Raw genomic sequence first — 19,797 nt, 5'->3', positions numbered from 1 at the left:
TATCATCCAGTGGAGTTCTTCTTAAATCAGGAGTATAGAAAAATGTGTTAATTTTGATCTAGTCTACAGGTCATTTTAGAACAATTGGTCAGTATTTGCAGAATACTTTCAATTTTAAGACTCATTGTTGCATGTTTCTAAAAATAAGCAGAATGTAGTAAGCAATACCTCATATATTGTTAGCCTCAACCTAAGCTGATCTCTCCATTTCCAGTGGAAATGTCTGGATGTAAACAAGGGAGAGGTTTTATAACTGAATATACAAAATTACACTAATGTACATAAAAATCAAATATTCACCTTTTAAATAAAATGAATAAAATGTTTTATTTTTTATTTATTTGAGAGACAGAGCATGGACACATGAGAGAGAGACAGAAAGAGAGAGAGCACACAGGAGCTGGGAGGAGAGCAGACAGAAAAGGAGAAGCAGACTCCCAATGATCAGGGATCCCAAGCAAAGTTCTCTATCCAAGGACTTTGGGATTATGATGCTGGTCAAAGGCAGACACTTAACAGACGGAGTCACTCAAGTATCCATCAACTATTAACTTTTAATAGTTTATATCTTCATTGGATTATGCCTATAAATTAAAACTGTATTATTACAAATATCACCTGAGAATACTGCTTTTTTTGCCTTAAATTTCTATAAAAATTGTGTTCAGATTCTTCACATGCATCTAAAATGTATACATTAGAACAAATTTCTGAGTCATCTTAGGGTCGAAATGTAAGTTTGGGGATACCTTTATGATAAGAGCATTGGATATTTAATTGAAAGAGACATTTATGGGCGCCTGGGTGGCTCAGTGGGTTAAGCCGCTGCCTTCGGCTCAGGTCATGATCTCAGGGTCCTGGGATCAAGTCCCGCATCGGGCTCTCTGCTCGGCAGGGAGTCTGCTTCCCTCTCTCTCTCTCTGCCTGCCTCTTTGTCTACTGTGATCTCTCTCTGTCAAATAAATAAATAAAATCTTAAAAAAAAAAAAAAGAGACATTTATCCACTTAGAAAATAAAAGCATGTTTTCATTTAATCAGTCATTTTGTATATGTACAATGCAAGCACTTTATATATTATATTGTATAGAGACTATAGTCCCAGGTAATGTTTACCAAATTCATATGAAACTTATTATTTTTTCTTACTGGTACTACCTCTAAACTGTTTTAATTGAGTTTATTTCATGTTGATATCTTATCCAAGTGCATTGTTTAATCAAAGTAGAGTATTAGAAGATCATTTTTAAAATGAGAAGTCATCCAAACTGAAACATAAGGCAACTTCTGTTTTATGAGGCATAATTTGGGGGATAAAATCTGCCTCCTATTCTCTGGCACTTCGGTGTGTTTGAATTCTGAATGTTTTATATTTATATCACAGAGTGGGATTTGCAAACATCTTCTCCCATTATTCTTTTTTTAAATTATTATGTTAGTCACCATACAGTACATCATTAGTTTTTGATGTAGTGTCTCCCATTTTTCATGTCAACTTCAAGGTAGACGTCATAAATTATCAAGCTCCGGGGCAGAAACAGAAACAGGCTCTAATGTAAAAACTATTTCTCATTTACTTATACTGCCTATCTCCAAAATCTATTTGAGAAAGCCTAAAATAAAATATGCAAGTACAGTTAGGCAATGATATAAAAATAGAAGACCAAAAGCGCTAAGGGAAATAGAAGAAAAAAGGCCCGTGGTTATCTAGTACAAAGCGTAGGGTACAATTTTATGTTCAAAGGTAGGAGAAACATGTATGAGAGTACATACTTTTTATTAAAAAATGAAGCACACCAAATTTTCACACATGTTGTTTTCCCCACCACAAAATGAGAAAAAAGGCTTCAATGCATAAGTCCTTTAGGAAGAATGCGAAGTGAAAGACTGGGCATTTCCTTCCACATGCATTTTACAAAATGGAAGAAATGATCTTTAAATGATCTTTAACGCATTTCATGCTCCTACTGCATGATGTCATGGACATCATGACATTTAATGTCATTCACAGATGGTGACCTTCAGGAGACCTGGTCAGGCAGGTGACAATCTAGCAATCCAACATGACATAGGTCCAATTGTTATCCCCAAATACTGCATTCCCATTAATAAGGGAAAGTTTGGCCCCATGAGAATAAGATGTCATGTTGGAGTAACAATAATCACAAACAAATTGCTAATAATTATGGTAATGATAATTATAATTATAATGTCTCATTTTTGTAGCATGTTTAGATGTGGAAATCTTAGGAGAGATTTTTATACCAATCCTTCTGGTAAAGGTCGGCATAGACTACATTGTGCAAACACTGTTAAAACATCTGACCTTGTGTCCAAGTGGATTTGCATGAAGTGCTCATGCAGAACATGTGTAATTGTCTTGAAAGAATTTGACTCAAGAACAAAGTTGATCAGATAACTTGTGTGAGTTGACACAATGTCTTATCGGATGGTGAAAAGGTGTTGTCAGAGCATCTGATCTTTGGACTCAGACTGACTTGAGCTTCAGTTCCACCACTTGTTGCTTTTGCAATCTTGAGTGATTATTTTCTGGTCTCAGCTTCCTAATCCAAAAGATGAGATAACAGGATGTATGAGCAGGGGCATATGAAAATTAAATGAGAGACTGTAAATAAGGTACTTGGCACATAACACATAACAGGTGTTGCATAGATGTTGCCCCATTTTAAACCTAGAGGGAGAATTGCTTCCAGTATGGAGAATTGTATCCAGTATGGAGAGTGTTTTGTAACCAATCATATTGACAGAGCAGAAATTCTCCAGAGCATTTGGCTCTACTTCTAACCACGCTAGTGGAAAATTACTTTACTGCCCACTGATAATACAAAAAACCTGAATTTAGAGGTATTTGTTTAATGGACTTTTCCCTCACTTGGCATAAAAATGATATTCAAATTTGGGATTTTTAAAAAAATTTTAAGTTGTAGCTACATAAACCTTAATCCTTTATCTTATGCTATCATGTCCAACACCAAAAAGTTTGGGCTTCATACTGGTATTCAGTAGAAAAACAATTAAAATTTTTAAATTTTATTTAGAAAATACTTAGGAATATATTTAGAAATACAGTTATTACTTTTTTTTTTACTACTTTTAGATATACTTAGAAATGTCACCAATTGAAATTCGTATTTACATGAGAAATAGCCTTAAGTATTATTAATAAAAATGAGAACAATAAAATAGAGGAATTTTGAATTAATATTGATATGCAGATTCAAAGTCCCATACACAATTGAAAGTTTCTTTGCATTTGGTTAATTCATCAAATATGTAAACTCAGGCAATTTATCTGAAAAGTTTTCTGATTATAAATAATATAAATGTATTAGAAAAATTATTATTATTTTTTAAGATTTTATTTATTTATCAGAGAGAGAGGGGGAGAGAGCAAGCACAGGCAGACAGAATGGCAGGCAGAGGCAGAGGGAGAAGCAGGCTCCCTGCTGAGCAAGGATCCCGATGTGGGACTCCATTCCAGGATGCTGGGATCATGACCTGAGCCGAAGGCAGCTGCTTAACCAACTGAGCCACCCAGGCGTCCCAGAAAATATTTATTTTTTTTTAAACCAGTTTCTATTTTGTAATCAACGAAATGATTGTGGCCATAAAAAACACTCTTAATAAGTTTAAGAAACAATTGTGAGGGGCACATGGGTGGCTCTTTAATTAAGTATCTGGTCATAATCTCATGGTAGTGGAATTGAGCCCTGAGCTCTATATTGGACTCCAGGCTGAGTGTGGAGCCTACTCAGGATTCCCACGCTCCTTCTTGTTCTACCTTCCCCCACCTCTCTCTCTCTTTAAAATAAATAAATAAAATCCTTAAAAAAGGAAAATTGAAAAAAATATGTAATATAATTCTGTAAAATATAGGCACAAACCATATAAAATGAAGAATGTTACTTAATGTGCAGTTAACTACCACATTGAAAAAGTTATGGAAGTTCAAAATACCTTCTATCCTGAAAAGAATCAAACTTCAAGACTCTGGATAAGGAAAAGTGACAGGAGGTAGGCAGAATGTCTTACCATCTAGATTTTCCTAAGCTCATTATTGGATTATCAAGTTCTTTACTATCATGAATCAGAAGTATTCCTAACAAAAACCAAACTTCATAAGATGAAAATTAGATTTTTTTAATGTATTGAGTAGGGGCAAGAATTATGGGAATACCAAGTACTTTGAAAAATAAATCTTCCTTTATATAACATGCTTTTTAAATTAAAACCCAAAATATATGGTTGAGAAAAAATAGTGTCTTTCTATTATAATCAGTAAAATACTATTTGTACTATAAGGAAGATGTAAAAAATTAAAACAAGTGCTCATCTTGTTAAAACAAAAAACTCATCTAATAAGGCTGGAACATATCTTTGTTTTCTTGAGGATTTTTTCCCTGATGTTATCAAGGTAGATTGGCAAGAAAAGGATGACAAAACAATTCTGAAATCCCAGCAGGGAGACACAATGAAGACTAAGGACACATACATGAAATTCAGCTGGCTGACCGTGACTGGAGCATCAATGGATAAAGAACACAAATGTATTGTCAACAACGAAAGTAATGGAAGAAAAGTTGTTCAAGAGATTCTTTTTCCTTCAGTAAACAAAGGTATGTGCACATAAAAATGAATATAACCACACAGGACACTTTGTTCAAAGGGAAAACCCTACCTTTTCTGTCAAGTATTTTTTTTTTTTAAGATTTTATTTATTTATTTGACAGACGGAGATAACAAGTAGGCAGAGAGACAGGCAGAGACAGAGAGCAAGGGAAGCAGGCTCCCTGCTTAGCAGAGAACCTGATGTGGGGCTCAATCCCAGGACCCTGGGATCATGACCTAAGCCTATGGCAAAGGCTTTAACCCACTGAGCCACCTAGGTGACCCTTTTCTGTCAAGTATTAATGAAAACAAGTAAATATAATATTTTCTCTAATGTTGTTTTCTTTAATGATGGCATAAATGACCTGCTATTTCCCAATAGAATTCAAATAGTGTGGGCTTTGAAGGCATCCGGATATCTCAGTCAGTTGAGCATCTGACTTCTCATTTAGCTCAGGTCATGATCTCAGGCTCTTGAGATCAAGACCGCCGTCGGGCTCCATGCTCATTCCAGAGCCTGCTTGAGTTTCTTTCTGTCTACCTCTTCTCCCCGTGTTCTCTCTTTCTCAAAATAAATAATAAATCTTTAAAAAGCAGTATGGTCTATGGAACACTCAGAGGAAAAAAAGAAAGACAAACTCACTTAGCCTTTCTCACATCGGTTTCATCATCCAAAATATTATTGTCACAGTGATATATTTTCTACTTAAATTGTATGGATTAAATGAAACAATACATGTGAAAGCACCTAGCAACCTTGCACATAAGAAATGTTCAGAGAGGGGCACCTGGGTGACTGTGTTGGCTAAACAACTGCCTTTGGGTCAGGTAATGATCCTGAAGTCCCAGGATCAAGTCCCACATGAGGCTCCCGACTCAGCAGGGAGTCAGCTTCTCCCTCTGATCCTACTCCCTTTCATGCTTTCTCTCACTGTCTCTCTCTCGCTCTCTCTTAAATAATAAATTTAATTTATTTAAACAAATAAATAAATAAAAACTTCAAAAAATTTTTTCAGAGCAATATCCTCACTTTATTTTTTAATATATATTTTTTAAATTTTTTCAGTGTTCCAAGATTCATTGTTTGTGCACCACACTCACTGCTCTATGCAATATGTTTGCTCCGTAATACCCATCATCTGGCTCACCCATCACCCACTCCCCTCCAAAACCCTCAGTTTCTTTCTAAGCATCCACAGTCTCTCATGATTCATCTCCCCCTCCAATTTACCCCAATTGTCATTTCCTTTCCTTCTCCTAATATTCTCCCTGTTATTCTTTGTGCTCCATAAGTAAGTGAAATCATATGATAATTGACTTTCTCTGTTTGGTTTATTTCACTCAGCATCATCTCCTTAAGTCCTGTCCATGTTGATACAAAAGTTGGGTATTCATCCTTTCTGATGACTGGGTAATATTACAGTTCAATATATGGACCATATCTTCTTTATCTATTCATCTGTTGAGGGCATCTTGGCTCTTTCCACAGTTTGGCAATTGTGATCATTGCTGCTATGCACATTGGCATACAAATGACCCTTCTTTTCATTACATCTGTATCTTTAGGGGAAATACCCAGTAGTGCAATTGCAGGGTTATATGGTATCTCTGTTTTTAATTTCTTGAGGAATCTCCATACTGTTTTCCAAAGTGGCTGCACTAACTTGCATCCTCAACAACAGTGTATGAGTGTTCCCCATTCTCCACATCCTCTCCAACACTTGTTGTTTCCTGTCCTGATAATTTTGGCCATTCTAACTTGCATAATACAGTATCTCAAAGTGGTTTTGATTTGAGTTTCCCTGATGGCTAATGGTCATGAGCATTTTTTCATGTGTCTGTTTGCCATTTGTATGTCTTCTTTGGAGAAGTGGCTGTTCATGTCTTCTGTCCATTTTTTGACCTGATTATCTGTTTTCTGGGTGCTGAGTTTGAGGAGATCTTTACAGATTTTGGATATCAGCTCTTTGTCTATAGCATCATTTGCAAATATCTTCTCATATCCGTGGGTTGCCTTATTGTTTTGTTGACTGTTTCCTTTGCTGTGCAGAAGGTTTTTACCATGATGTAATTCCAAAAGTTCATTTTCGCTTTTGTTTCCTTTGCCTTTGGAGACATGTCTTGAAAGAAGTTGCTGTGGTCGATGTTGAAGAGGTTACTGCCTATGTTCTCCAGGATTTTGATGGATTCCTATCTCACATTGAGTTTATCTTTGTGCATGGTATAAAAGAATGGTCAAGTTTCATTCTTCTATACATAGTTGTCCTATTTCCCCACCACCATTTATTGAAGAGACTGTCTTTTTTCCCCTGGATATTTTTTTTTCCTGCTTTATCAAAGATTAGTTGACCATGAGTTGAGGATCCATATCAGGACTGTCTATTCTGTTCCATTGATCTATGTGTCTGTTGTTGTGCCAGTTCCATGGTGTCTTAGTGATCACAGCTTTGTAATATAGCTTGAAACCAGGCAACATGATGCTCAATCTTGGTTTTTCCTTTTCAACCTTTCCTTGGCAATATGGGGTCTTTTCTCATTCCAAACAAAATTTAAGATTGTTTGTTCCAGCATGTTGAAAAATGCCTGTGGAATTTTGATTGGGATGACATTGACATTTTAACAATGTTTATTCTTCCAATACATGAGCATAGAAGGTTTTTCCATCTTTTTGTGTCTTCTTCAATTTCTTTCATGAGTGTTCTCTAGTTCCTCCAGTATAGATCCTTTACCTCTTTGGTTAGGTTTGTTCTCAGGTTATCTTATGGTTCTTGGCGCTATAGTAAATGGAATCAGTTCTTTAATTTCCCTTTCTATATTTTCATTGTTAGTGTATAAGAAAGCAACTGATTTCTGTACATTGATTTTGTATCCTGACACATTACTGAATTGCTGTAAGAGTTCTAATAATTTGGGTGTGGAGACTTTTGGGTTTCCATAGAAAGTATCATGTCATCTGTGAAGAGAGAGAATTTGACTTCTTTGCCAATTCAAATACATTTTATTTCTTTTTGTCATCTGATTGCTATTGCTAGGATTTCTACTATGAGGTTGAACAACAGTGGCAAGAGTGGCCATCCTTGTCGTCTTTCTGATCTCAGTGAGAAGGCTGTCAGGTTTTCCATATGAGAATGATATTCACTGCAGGTTTTTCATAGACAGATTTTATGAAGTTGAGGAATGTTCCTCTACCCATACACTCTGAAGAGTTTTAATCACAGAAGGATGCTATATTTTGTCAAATGCTTTTTCTGCATCATTTGAGAGTACCATGTGTTTCTTCTCTCTTCTCTTATTGATTTGTTCTATCACATTGATGGATTTGCAAATATTGAACCAACCTTGCATCCCAGGGATAAATCCCACATGGTCGTGGTGGATAATCTCTTTAATGTACTGTTGGATCCTATTTGCTAGGATCTTGTTGAAAATCTTGGCATCCATATTCATCAAGGATATTGGGCTATAATTCTCCTTTCTGATGGGGGCTTTACCTGGTTTGGGGATTCAGGTAATGCTGCCTTCATAGAAAGAGTCTGGAAGTTTTCCTTCTGTTTCTATTTCTGGAAAGAATGTCAGGAGAATAGGTATTATTTCTTCTTTGAATGTTTGTTAGAAGTCCCCAGGGAATCTGTCAGTGCTGGACTCTTGTTTTTTGGGAGGTTACCGGTCACTGCTTCAATCTCGTTACGAGATATTGGTCTATTCAGGTTGTCAGTTTCTTCCTGTTTCAGTCTTGGAAGTTTAAAGGTCTCCAGGAATGCATGCATTTCTATGTTGCTTAACTTATTAGCATATAGCTGTTAATAATAATTTCTGATGATTGTTTCTATTTCCTTGGTGTTAGTCATGATCTCTCCCATTTCAGTTATAACTTTGTTCATTTGGGTCCTCTTTCTTTTCTTTTAGATCAGTCTGGCCAGTCATTTATCGACCTTATTAGTTGTTTCAAATAACCAGTTTTTATTTCATTGATATGTTCTACTGTATCTCTAGATTCTAACTCATTGATTTCCACTCTAATCTTAATTATTTTCATTTTTGTGTGTGGGGTTGGTTTAATTGCTTTTTGATTCCCCATTCTTTAAGGTGTAAGGAGAGTTTGTATATTTGGGATTTTTGATGTTTTTTTTTTTTAACGGAGGCTTGGATGACTATATATTTTCCCCTTAGGACCGCCTTTGCCATATCCTGTAGGTTTTTGGATGGATGAGTCTTCATTCTCATTGGTTTCTTTGAATTGTTTAAGTTCTTTTTTGATTTCCAGGTTGATCCAAACATTTTTGAGCAGGATGGTCTTCAGCTGCCAAGTGTTTTAATTCCTTCCAAACTTTTTCTTGTGGTTGAGCTCCAAAGTAGAAGCATTGTGTTCTAAGCACATGCAGAGAATAATCTTAGTCTTTAGGTATTGGTCTTTAGTCTTTAGGTGTGGTCTATTCTGGAGAAAGTTCCATGTGTACTTAAGAAGAATGAGTATTCTATTGTTTTAGGGTGTAATGTTTTGTATATATCTATGAGGTCCATCTGATTCAATGTGTCATTCAAAGATCTTGTTTCTTTGTTGATTTTCTGCTTAGATGCTCTCTGTTGCTGGTAGTGGTATGTTAAGATCCCCTACAATTAATGAATTCATATCAATATGACTCTTTATTTTGATTAACAGCTGGCTTATGTAGTTGAGTGCTCCAATGCTAGGGGCATAAATACTTAAAATTCTTAGATCTTGGTGGACAGACCCTTTAAGAATGATGTAGTGTCCTTTTGTATCTCTGAATACAGTCTTTAGCTTCAAATCTAATATATTTGATATAAGAATCACTACCCCAGCTTTCTTTTGAGTCCCGTTGGCCTGACAGATGGTTCCCCATCCTTTCACTTTCAGTCTTGGTTCATCTTTAGGTTCCAAATATGTCTCTTACAGAAAGCATATGGGTGGGTCCTGTCATTTTATCCAGTCTGCAACCCTGTGCCATTTTATGGGTGCATTTAGGCTGTTCACATTGAGAGTGATTATTGAAAGATAAGTTTTTATTGTCATCATGTTGTTTGTGAAGTCCTTGTTTTTATAGATTGTCTCTGTAAATTTCTGTTCTATGTTACTCTTGGGTTCTTTCTTCTTTTATAGAACCCTCCTTAATATTTCTTGTAGTCCAGCTTTATGGTCACATACTCTTTTAAACCTCACCAATCTTGGAAGCTCTTTATCTCTCCATCCATTCTGAATGTCAGCTTTGCTGAATAAAGTATTCTTGGCTGCATATTCTTCTCATTTAGTGCCCTGAATATGTCTTGCTAGCCCTTCTTAGTTTGCCAGGTTTCTGTGGACAGGTCTAATGTTATTCTGATGGTCCTTCCTCTGTACATAAAGAATCTCTTCCCCCAACTGTCCTTAATACATCCTTTCTGATTTTATGACTAGTGATTTTCACAATTAATTGTCTGATGATCGTCCTAGACTCATTGATTTCCAGGGGTGTCCTCTCTGCCTCTAGAAAACAAAGGCCTGCTCCATTCCTCAGATTAGGGAAATATGCATCCAATATTTTTTCAACTATATCTTCTAATCCTCTCTCTCTCTACGCCCTCAGGGATCCCAGTAATTCTGACATTGGAATGTTTCATGGCATCATTATTTCCCTAATTCGTTTTCACGGCTTTTAAGCTGTTTGTTCTAGGTCTCCTCCTGATACTCCTTTTCTATCAGCTTGTCTTCTAGATCATTAATTCAATCTTCTGCCTCATTTGCCCTGGCTGTTAGAGTATTGAGATTAGATTGGATCTCATTGATAGCATTTTTAAGTTTTGCTGGATCAACTCTTACTTCTGTCCTTAGAGTTTCTATTTTTCCACTAATGTTGTTCTCCAACCTAGCCATTGTCTGGATAATTGTTATCCTGAATTCTATTTCCAACATATTGTTTATGTCCATATCCAATAGTTCTGTGGCAGAAGTCACAGTCTCTGAATTTCTCCTCTCTTGGGTGTTCCTCCTCCTAGTCATTTTTGTGACAGATGGTTGAGGGGATGTATACTAGATATATCAAGCACAAACCAGTCAAGGTGCACCTTGGACAGTTTTGGAGCAATTGGAATTCCCCACCAAAAAGAAAGAAGAAAGAAAAAAAGAGAGAGAAAAGGAGAAAAAAAGTGAAAAAAAAACAGCCAAAATGGGCCCCCAAAGTAAGATTTATAAGGTACATAAACCAAAAAAACCAACAAGAAGACCAGGAAAAGTAAAAGAAAAGAAAAGAAAAGAAAAGAAAAAAGCAGCCAAAATGAGCTCCACGAATAAGATTTATATAGTACATACGCAGAAACAAATACACATTAAACTGACAGATAAGATGGGAAGGTGTTTATAAACCCTTCATGTGTGCAAGGAAGGTTAATTCAGTTCATCCTAATTGATCTTGTTATGTTCGTTAAAGGACTCAACTTTCCAGAGACACAGGAAAATTAAAACTGGTTTATATATAGGGGTAGTATTTAATGGGGGGGGGGGAGACTACCTTGAAGCTTATATCTATATATATATATATTGAAAAAAAAAAGAAATACAGGTATATGCATGAAAAAAGTTCAAGTTAAAAAGGTATTATGTAATGTGTTGTAATAAACATCTAGTTGTAGTGCTAAGTAAGTTAAAAAAATAACAGAATAAGAATGAGAACAAATTTTTTAAATTTGTGCTTAAGAAATATATAGGTTTGGGGGTAATAATGGGGGCTTAAAATATTGTTTTCTCCCTATTGTTGGGGTTTTACAGTTTTATGGAGATCCTATGGTTATTGTCCTCTTGTTCTTTTCAGTTTGTCTTCTGGGGGCAGAGCCAGTGCATTGTTTTTCAGTCAGTCTTGCCTGGGCTGAGTTGCCCTGCCATCTATCAAGGGGCTGGGTTCTGTGGAAACAGGCTTTTCAGACTTTTTTTTCTCTGGAGGTTTTTGTTCTTTCAGGGCTTTTTGTGGCTTTTTGGAGGGTTAGTGCAAAGTAAACTGTCCACACCCAGACCTCCGCCTCAGAGAGAAGCCTCAGTCTACTCCCCTCTGGATTGTTCAGAATACACAGACTTCCCCTCTGCAAATGCCATTGAACACTGCAAACTGCCACAGGCATTGCCTGCTCCCACCCACAACCTCAGTGGTCATCCTGGGGCCCACACTTGCCTCTGCACCCCCGTGCCCTAAAATGGTCAGCAATATTGGTCCAGGCAAGCCTGATTCTGGTGACTCCTGTTGCCTGACTGTCTGGAGTCCATGCCCATCCTGGGTGCACTCAGACCCAGTTGCAGTGCAGGTCATGGAAGGCTGTGGGCCCAGGGACCTCAGGTAGCAGCTTATACCAGGCTATCTCAGTCGTGGGCAGGCGTGTGCCCAGCTCCAGTGGTGGTGCAAGCATTGGAAATCTGCTAGCTCAGGGACCACTGGCAGGAGCCCCTGTCGGGCTCTCTCAGGCTGGGGTGGGCACAAGCTGTGACCACCTTCGAACTGTGGGCTTGGGTCTGCCTGTGGCCACACAATTCTACCAATTGCTCCTCAAGACCCTTTTTTCTTTTTGTGGGTTTTTTTTGTTTTTTTTTTTTTTTTTTTTAACCAGACACCAAGTTAATGCTGGTCTGCAAGCACAGGACACTTTCATATTGTTGTATTACCTCCCGATATGTCATTTCTGGTGGCTCCCTCCCCTTCTGTTTATCCTCCGAAATCAATCTGAGCACTCCCACTCTGCTTTACCCCTCCACTGATGATCTTCTGTCCCCATAGAGATCCAGATGTGTATAATCTCACATCTCAGGCCAATTTCATGGGTGTTCAGAGTGTTCTAGTAGATATTAACTCACTTTAGGGGACTGGTTGAAACAGGGTCTCTTGCTTCTCTGCCATCTTTCCCAGAGTGGCGCTCCCACCTCATTTTTAAAATGAAATGTTCAGAGTGTCCACTTTTCATGATTTTATTGATCAGGAAATAAGAACAATTATATATCTTTCAAGAATATTCTTCTCAGCATCACAGTCCTTCTCACTTTAAACTTGCTCTACTCAAAGTATGACCCATTAACAATGAGTTACAGGGCACAAAATGCTGTTCAATTGATGGAGCCAAATCACAACTCAACCTAAAATAATAATTTGGCTACTGAGGTTTTAGTGTGATCTTGAGTTTTTCAGATTTGAAATTAATATACCAGAAAAAGTTGAAGTGTCATAAGTAAAGATTGGGTGAGGTTCACATGTATAAAGATTCTTTCATTCTACACAGAGAATATATTTCTCATTAGTAAAGCTGTTCAGCAAACATTATTGCATTCCTAGTGAATGCCATGCTGTAAGGGGTGCAGGATGAACTACTATCCCAATCAGGATCATTACCATAATGCAAATAGACTTTTTGTAATCACTCAGGGTTCCTTGTGATTCAGATATGATTCAGGCATGGTGTCCCAATGGAGCCCCATTGGTGTAGACACCAGTTTAGACATTGTGGGCAGCCAACTGAAAGTGCCCTAGCCCACGGTGATCCAGTAACTCAGTAGAATCAGTCCCATCCTGGAATAAACATCACAGACCAAGGCTACCGAAGGCTCCTGAGAAGTAGCCAGTTTATACTTTTCTCTGTGATTCACAGGCAATTTTTAAGCAGTGGGAAATAAACACTTAACAAGAACAAGAAGAGCTTTCTATATACAAGTTTTATTTCTGAAGTAATCTTTGTCTTCTTGGAACGTTGGGGGAATAAAAAAGAACCCACATGCCTAAAATGGCAACACGAAGTTTAAGGCTCCAAGTCACTAAACCAAGACTTAATACCTAACCCAACTACAGTTTCAACCCTCCAGAAGAGTAACATTTACCCAGTCAGCATGGGAATTTCCTGGTCAGCCCCAGAAAGATTCCCGATGGATCCCCACTTTCCCTTTGGTAAGGTGACCTTGCCTAAAACAATGGATTCATTAGTAAGAATATTCTTTTTTCTTCTCCTTCTCTATTGTTAAAAATGTTTCCTTCTCTCTAATCCTTTTGAGTTCCCCTCTACTTTCTAGGTGGGATGCTGAGTGATTCATTAATACATTGATTAATAACACTCTTAGATCTTTAACATTTACTTAGTTCCAACTTTTGCTCTTCAACAGGTTTGATGGCTGTGACAGAATCTGAAATGGACCCCCAGGGGCATTCAGAAACAAAGCAAAACACAGAGGTGGTAACTGTGAGTCCTCTGAATTCACGATCTTTCTCACCTGATCCAATGGCTGTGGGTGAGTTCTCAGCTCTATACTCCACTCTTTTTGTGTTCAAACTCCTATTGTAACTGATATTGCTTTACAGAGCAGCCCAGCTTGGGCTGGCAGAGTGTTATGCTAGTGTTAAGTTGAGGTAGGATTTGGTTTTTTTCCAGCTTTGTTGAGCTAGTATATTTTCCCAGAAACCAACTGAACTGGCACACAACCAAGTCGCTAAACTTTAAGACCGAGTTCCCCAGGTGGAACCCTCATGAAGTGTCCAGGAGAATTGGTGTTGCACAAGAGTCTTCTTTGGCCAGAGCTCAGTAACATCTCTTACTGGCCATACACTAATGTGTGCATAATTTTTGTCTTTAGTGTAGATAAAGGCTACTGATAACAAAGGAAGTAGAAAAAGTCACAAAAATTGGTGGGCATGAATCAAGCCTTTGGAGGATATAAGAGCATTTGCTCAAGAACATTCCCTGATAGTATGAGATCAGGAAATGGGTTAGATCAACACTAGGTCATACATCAACCTCAAGAAAACTTCTGTGCAAGGAACTACACAGAATTTTGTAAAACAAAATTTTTTGTAAAACACAAAATTCTCTATTCCAGACACATCCTTTGAGGTGTTAGCTTAGCTCTGAAAAGCCTAAAGTCTTTGCTAATGGGATCCTTAAATCTAAAGATATAAGCTCATCACTTTCTGATATACTCATTTATTTCTTTTTTTAATTTTTAAAATTTTTATTTGTTATTTTTTCTGATATACCATTTTATTTTTCAGCGAAGAACTGTAGTCACAGATTACAGATGTGTAGGAAAACTGAAAAATCTTTATTTATTTTTAAAGATATTTTATTTATTTATTTGAGAGAGAGAGAGAGAGAGAGAGAGATCAGAAGTAGTCAGAGTGGCAGGCAGAGGCGGGGGGATGGGGCGGCAGACTCTCCTGCCAAGCAGAGAGCCTGATGTGGGGCTCAATCCCAGAATCCAGGGATCATGAGCTGAGCCAAAGGGAGACGCTTTAACCCACTGAGCCACCCAGGTACCCCAAAAAATCTTTATTATGAAGATTTTAGTTTATTTATTTGAGATAGAGAGAGAACACGAGTTGTGGGACACAGGGAGAGGGAAAAGCAGACTTCCCACTGATCAGGGAGTCTCAAATGGGGCTTGATTCTGGCACCCCAGGATCAGATAATAGCTGAATGCAGATGTTTATCAGACTAAGCCACCAAGTGAGCCCACATTGCAAATCTAAAACTCCTTTTGTGTTTTAAGGAATTGGATTGGGAACCAACAGGTTGGAGACCTCAAAAGTACAAAACAGTTACCATTGTCTGACCTGTCAGTTCCATAATTCTGGAACAACTGCTTAGTTTCTGGAGGTTTCATGCCTGCTCTCTCTGGATTCTTTGAACACCTGCAGTTGGACTTCATTCCACTGCCAGTGGTACAAGTTGTCTATATGCCCTTGTCATTGTTTGTATATTTTCTGGGTGGGTTTAAGACTTTCCCTGCCAAGATGCTGATGTCCTCATTGTTGCAAAGACATTGTTAAAAATGGGTTTCCCCTTTGGGGGACACCTTCTGTGATCTCCAGTGACTAGGGCACATAATTCACAGGAAAAATCACAGGAACTTTTAGGAAAACCTTGCAAACCTCTGGAATTGTCTCAGTGTACAAACTTCTGCTGATCCTTTGGATGTGAGTCCTCATTGTCTGATGCTCAAGCCTGTCATCATCAGGTTACAGAAACCTTCTTAGAGCACAATTAAAGGGTCCTCTCAGTCACAGGATGCAGCCTTGTGATTAGGTATGTAAGACAAAACATCAGAGGAAGATAGCCCTGGCCATTTCCAGTAGAAGAGGGACATAACCAAATGTTCCTGCTGTAAAACAAATAGTTGAACCTTGTACACATTCCATAACTAAGAAATCTCTACCTGACCTCTAGTTCTGCCCAGACACTGGAGTTTCTGAATCAAATTGAGGGAAAGAGAAAGAGCTGACATCCAAATAGACTGCTTTCATCTAGACAGAGGTTCAAAGCTTCATACTTTAAATATGAAATCATTTCTCCCTCTTTTCTTTTCCATTACTCTGTCAATGGCCTGTATCTCCCAGGTCAATGGTAAGAGGCCTAATCTCTAGAATAATAGCTACCTAGCAGAAAATATAACCCTGGTCCTAATTTTTTTCAAGGTCAATAAGACATCTCATTGGTTGATTACCATAAAGTTCTATTGGGAGTTAGTTAGGAATAACCAAGAAGCCACTGGGATTCACTCCTTTGGCTGGCCCTACTTCCTTGGTGAGGCATAATTATAAAAAGTACAATCAAGACCTTTCCCTTCATTCTTCAAGTTGTTGCAGAAACCCTCCTAAAGCCATGGGTAGCCTCCCCCCAAAAACAAAACAAACAAACAAACAAAAAACAAGTAAACAAAACCCTTTGACACTGACCAAAGCAGTTCTTGAAAGTAAAATAGCCCTTGATTATGACTCGGATGAGCAAGATTTGATCTTTGCTGTAGGCAACACCATGTTCTATACCAAATTGTACACTGTTGGGAAAATTAAAGCCCAATAACATGAGATCCTGGTGCAAGCCATGTGGCTTAACAGAGTTACTCCTTTAATAAGATCTTTCTTACTTATTTGATTTTAATTGGTTCGAGTCTTGAAGACTATGAAAAACATGAGGAATTATCCTGTTTAGAGGCATCATAATAATCTGCCTGGTGTGTTATGTCCTCTCAAAAGCTTTACATGCAAATTCAAAGCCAGTAATCTCCAAGCAAATGACCTAAGACTGGAACATTACAATGAATGAAGAAAATGACCAACTCAAAAATTGTAAAACTCAAGTTGAAACTTGTGACTATCACAAGGGTTAAGTAAAAAGGTTAAGACCTGTTAATATCACCCAGAGGAACAACAATTACTGTGAGAATGTCAGAGCAGTTGCTGAGAGTGGTGCTAATGCCTTCAATTTAGAACCCATCTCTCAGTTCAGCTGAGAGTCTGATCAAAAGGCAGAGTCATTAAAAGGGAAAAGCACAGACTCAAAATGTACTCAGTTAGCTTAAGACCATAAGTCATTAAAGTCTTCATACCTACCCAACCTAGAAATGCAACCTTTAATGAGTGGACATGGGATCTTCCTGGTCCCCACTAGGAGGTTTACAGATTGTCCGCCTCCATTCCCCATAGAAGGATGACCTCACCTTAGCCGATGGTTTCCTTGCTGATAATTTCTTTCTCACTCCCTATCTTGAAAAACCTCTTTCCTATTGGCCTTTGAAGCGCCTCTCTACTTCCTAGATAGGATGATGCCTGACTCCTGAACAGGTTTATAAATACAGCCAGTTAAATCATTAAAATTACCCAGTTTTGAATTTTTGTTATTTCCCAGAGTCCTAGTTGGTCCAATGACCAAATTCGTGTTAAACATTTATTTTATCTGACCTATGATGAAGATCAAATGAAATTATGCCAGTGAAAATGCTTGTTGAAAACACAACATGGGTTAATTTATTCCTATATTCATTGTATTTATTTATATATTTTTTAAAACTAACTTAAGTAAGTAAGTAAGTTTTTTATTTCTACAGCTAACAGAGAGGAAGCAAATGAGCAAGGTGTAACCCCTTGGCTGAAGTATCCTGCTAAGTTTTGATTTCTCTAGTGTGCAGAGAAAAGTAAAATGTATAGAAAGTTTCATGGTGAGAATTATGGTAAGGGAGAAGTTCCTGTGTATATAATGTATTTTACTTAGCATTTCTGAAAGGAATGTCTCCAAGTTCTTCTCATAGCAACAAAGATAATGAGGCATTTCTGTTAATGCAATTCTATAACAGATTTCTTATACTGGTTCATGAAATTTTCTTTCTTTTTTTTTTTAAAGATTTTATTTATTTATTTGAGAGAGAGAGAGAGAAAGAAGCAGATGCCCTGCTGAGCAGGGAGCTTGACATGGTGCTAGATCCTGGGGCCCAGATATCATGACCTGAGCTAAAGACAGATGCCCAACCTACTGAGCTACCAAGGCATCCCTGTTTTTGTTTTTGATAAAAACTTGTATATATGTATATAGATACATGAAAGCACAGAATAATGAATTGATTCTCAAAAGAGATAAAACTAATTTGTCCTTTTTGACCAGCCTTGAGAAAGAGCACCTAGAATACACATACAGGTTTTATATGAAACTTGTTATTTTACCTGTCTTTTTATGTCAATCAATACATGATGATAAAAGATTTTTATTTATCTTTTTAAACATTTTTGTTTTACTTTCAGTTAGTAAACATACAGTGTTATATTAATTTCAGATATAAATATGATCAATAAAGTCACTGCATGGAAAAAAAGATCTTTAAGGCACTTTAAAGTTAGCTCTTGAGGATATTTTAACATCTAACATCTAACAATTATAGTAATTATCTATAAATGTATATAGTACTTTGTATACTGTATATTGTATATAGTAAGTACCTATAATATGAACATCTATCAATTGTAGTCATTTTAATTATAATTAACATAATTATAGTAACATTTTCCTCCTGGATTTTACTCAAATGGTTATATCTTAAACCGATTTCTTCAAGAGCACACGAAAATAGGATAGTGTGTATTACATAAAGTTGCACACCATAATCATGGCTCTGTGGACAAAGATAAATAGAAAAGAAAAAGGATAAAACAAAAGAGCCTTGCAACTCTCTCTTCCTGTATCCTGTGCTCAATGATCATTTTACTGATTTTTTGTCTTTGTATGTATGTTGGGTGATTTTGTGTTTTGTTTTGTCTTCTACACTATAGGTAAATATAACTTCTTTTTTGTGTGTGTTCAGATGGCTATCCCTGCAAACACGTTCACATTCAGGTGTGAATGGGTGGCTCCGTTGGTTAAGCACAGGCCTTTGGCTTAGGTCTTGATCCCAGGGTCATGGGATTGAGCCTTGCATTGGGCCCCCTGTTTATTTTTTTAATAATTTTAATTATTTATTTATTTGACAGAGAGAGAGAATGAGGAAGAGAGAGAGGGCATGATTAGGGGGAGCTACAATCAAGCAGAAGGAGAGGGAGAAGCAGGATCCCCACCAAGCAAGGAACCTGAGGAGTGGCTGGATCCCAGGACCCAGGATCATGATCTGAGCCAAAGAACGCCACTTAACCAACTAAGCCACCCAGGTGCCCCTGGGCTCTGTTTGTGGGGAGTCTGCTTCTCCCTCTACCTCTGTCTCTTTCCCCTGCTCATGCTCTCTCCCTCTCAAATAAATAAATAAATAAATAAATAAATATATTTTTTAAATGAGCATCTGTAATGAAAAGGTCATTTGCTAAGATGAAAGGCTAAGACATCTGGAACAGATGGTGTTTGACAGTGCACAATGGGGAGTTATGTTAGATTTCTATGGGGTGTTTTACACGGTGTTTTTCACATGTTCTCGCTCATATAAATGCCCACAACCATCCTTTGAGGGCTGGCTCTAACAATCATTGGTATGATTTTGCAAGGTACATAGACCCTTTAAATCTTATTTCCTTCTGGGTAAGACAGAGTCCTTCAAATTCAGCTTATATCAGTGTAACTGGGGGATCAGATGACATAATACATGTGAACTTTTAACATAGTGTCTGGCACAGTAATAATCATTTAATAGGTATTAGCTTTCATTCATACTGTTGTCATGTCTGCAAATACCACCATTCCATAAAAATCATGTGCGGTATCTGGGGATACTGAAGCTTGTGTGATTTGAAAGGTAGGACTGCTTTCTTTTGCTTAGATGGGACATTGACCTAAACCAGACTCCTTCCAACATGTAAGATTCTGCTGTGATTCTAGGATTGGATGGACTCATCTTGGTAACAGCACTTCATGTCAGCAGTGGGTGCTGAGGACTGTACAACGGCCAGTTTCTGGTTATTTTT

At 37.5% G+C, this 19,797-nt stretch overlaps 1 gene segment (V, D, J or C); it reads left to right on the top strand.

Annotated features, from left to right (window-relative positions):
• Nucleotides 1–2,326: 2,326 nt before the first annotated feature.
• The window catches only part of LOC132016347 (T cell receptor gamma constant 1-like), a gene marked incomplete at its 5' end in the record, with an annotated part of 68,294 nt that continues 50,823 nt past the window's right edge, over nt 2,327–19,797 (top strand). Inside the window, 3 exon segments of the C gene segment in view lie at nt 2,327–2,350; nt 4,383–4,635; nt 13,752–13,877. Coding sequence covers nt 2,327–2,350; nt 4,383–4,635; nt 13,752–13,877 — 403 coding nt within the window.

Source organism: Mustela nigripes, chromosome 4, assembly GCF_022355385.1.
Source record: "Mustela nigripes isolate SB6536 chromosome 4, MUSNIG.SB6536, whole genome shotgun sequence".
Classification (NCBI taxonomy): Eukaryota; Metazoa; Chordata; class Mammalia; order Carnivora; family Mustelidae; genus Mustela; species Mustela nigripes.
Note: the sequence above shows the minus strand (reverse complement) of the source record. Positions and strands in the feature narration are given on the sequence as shown.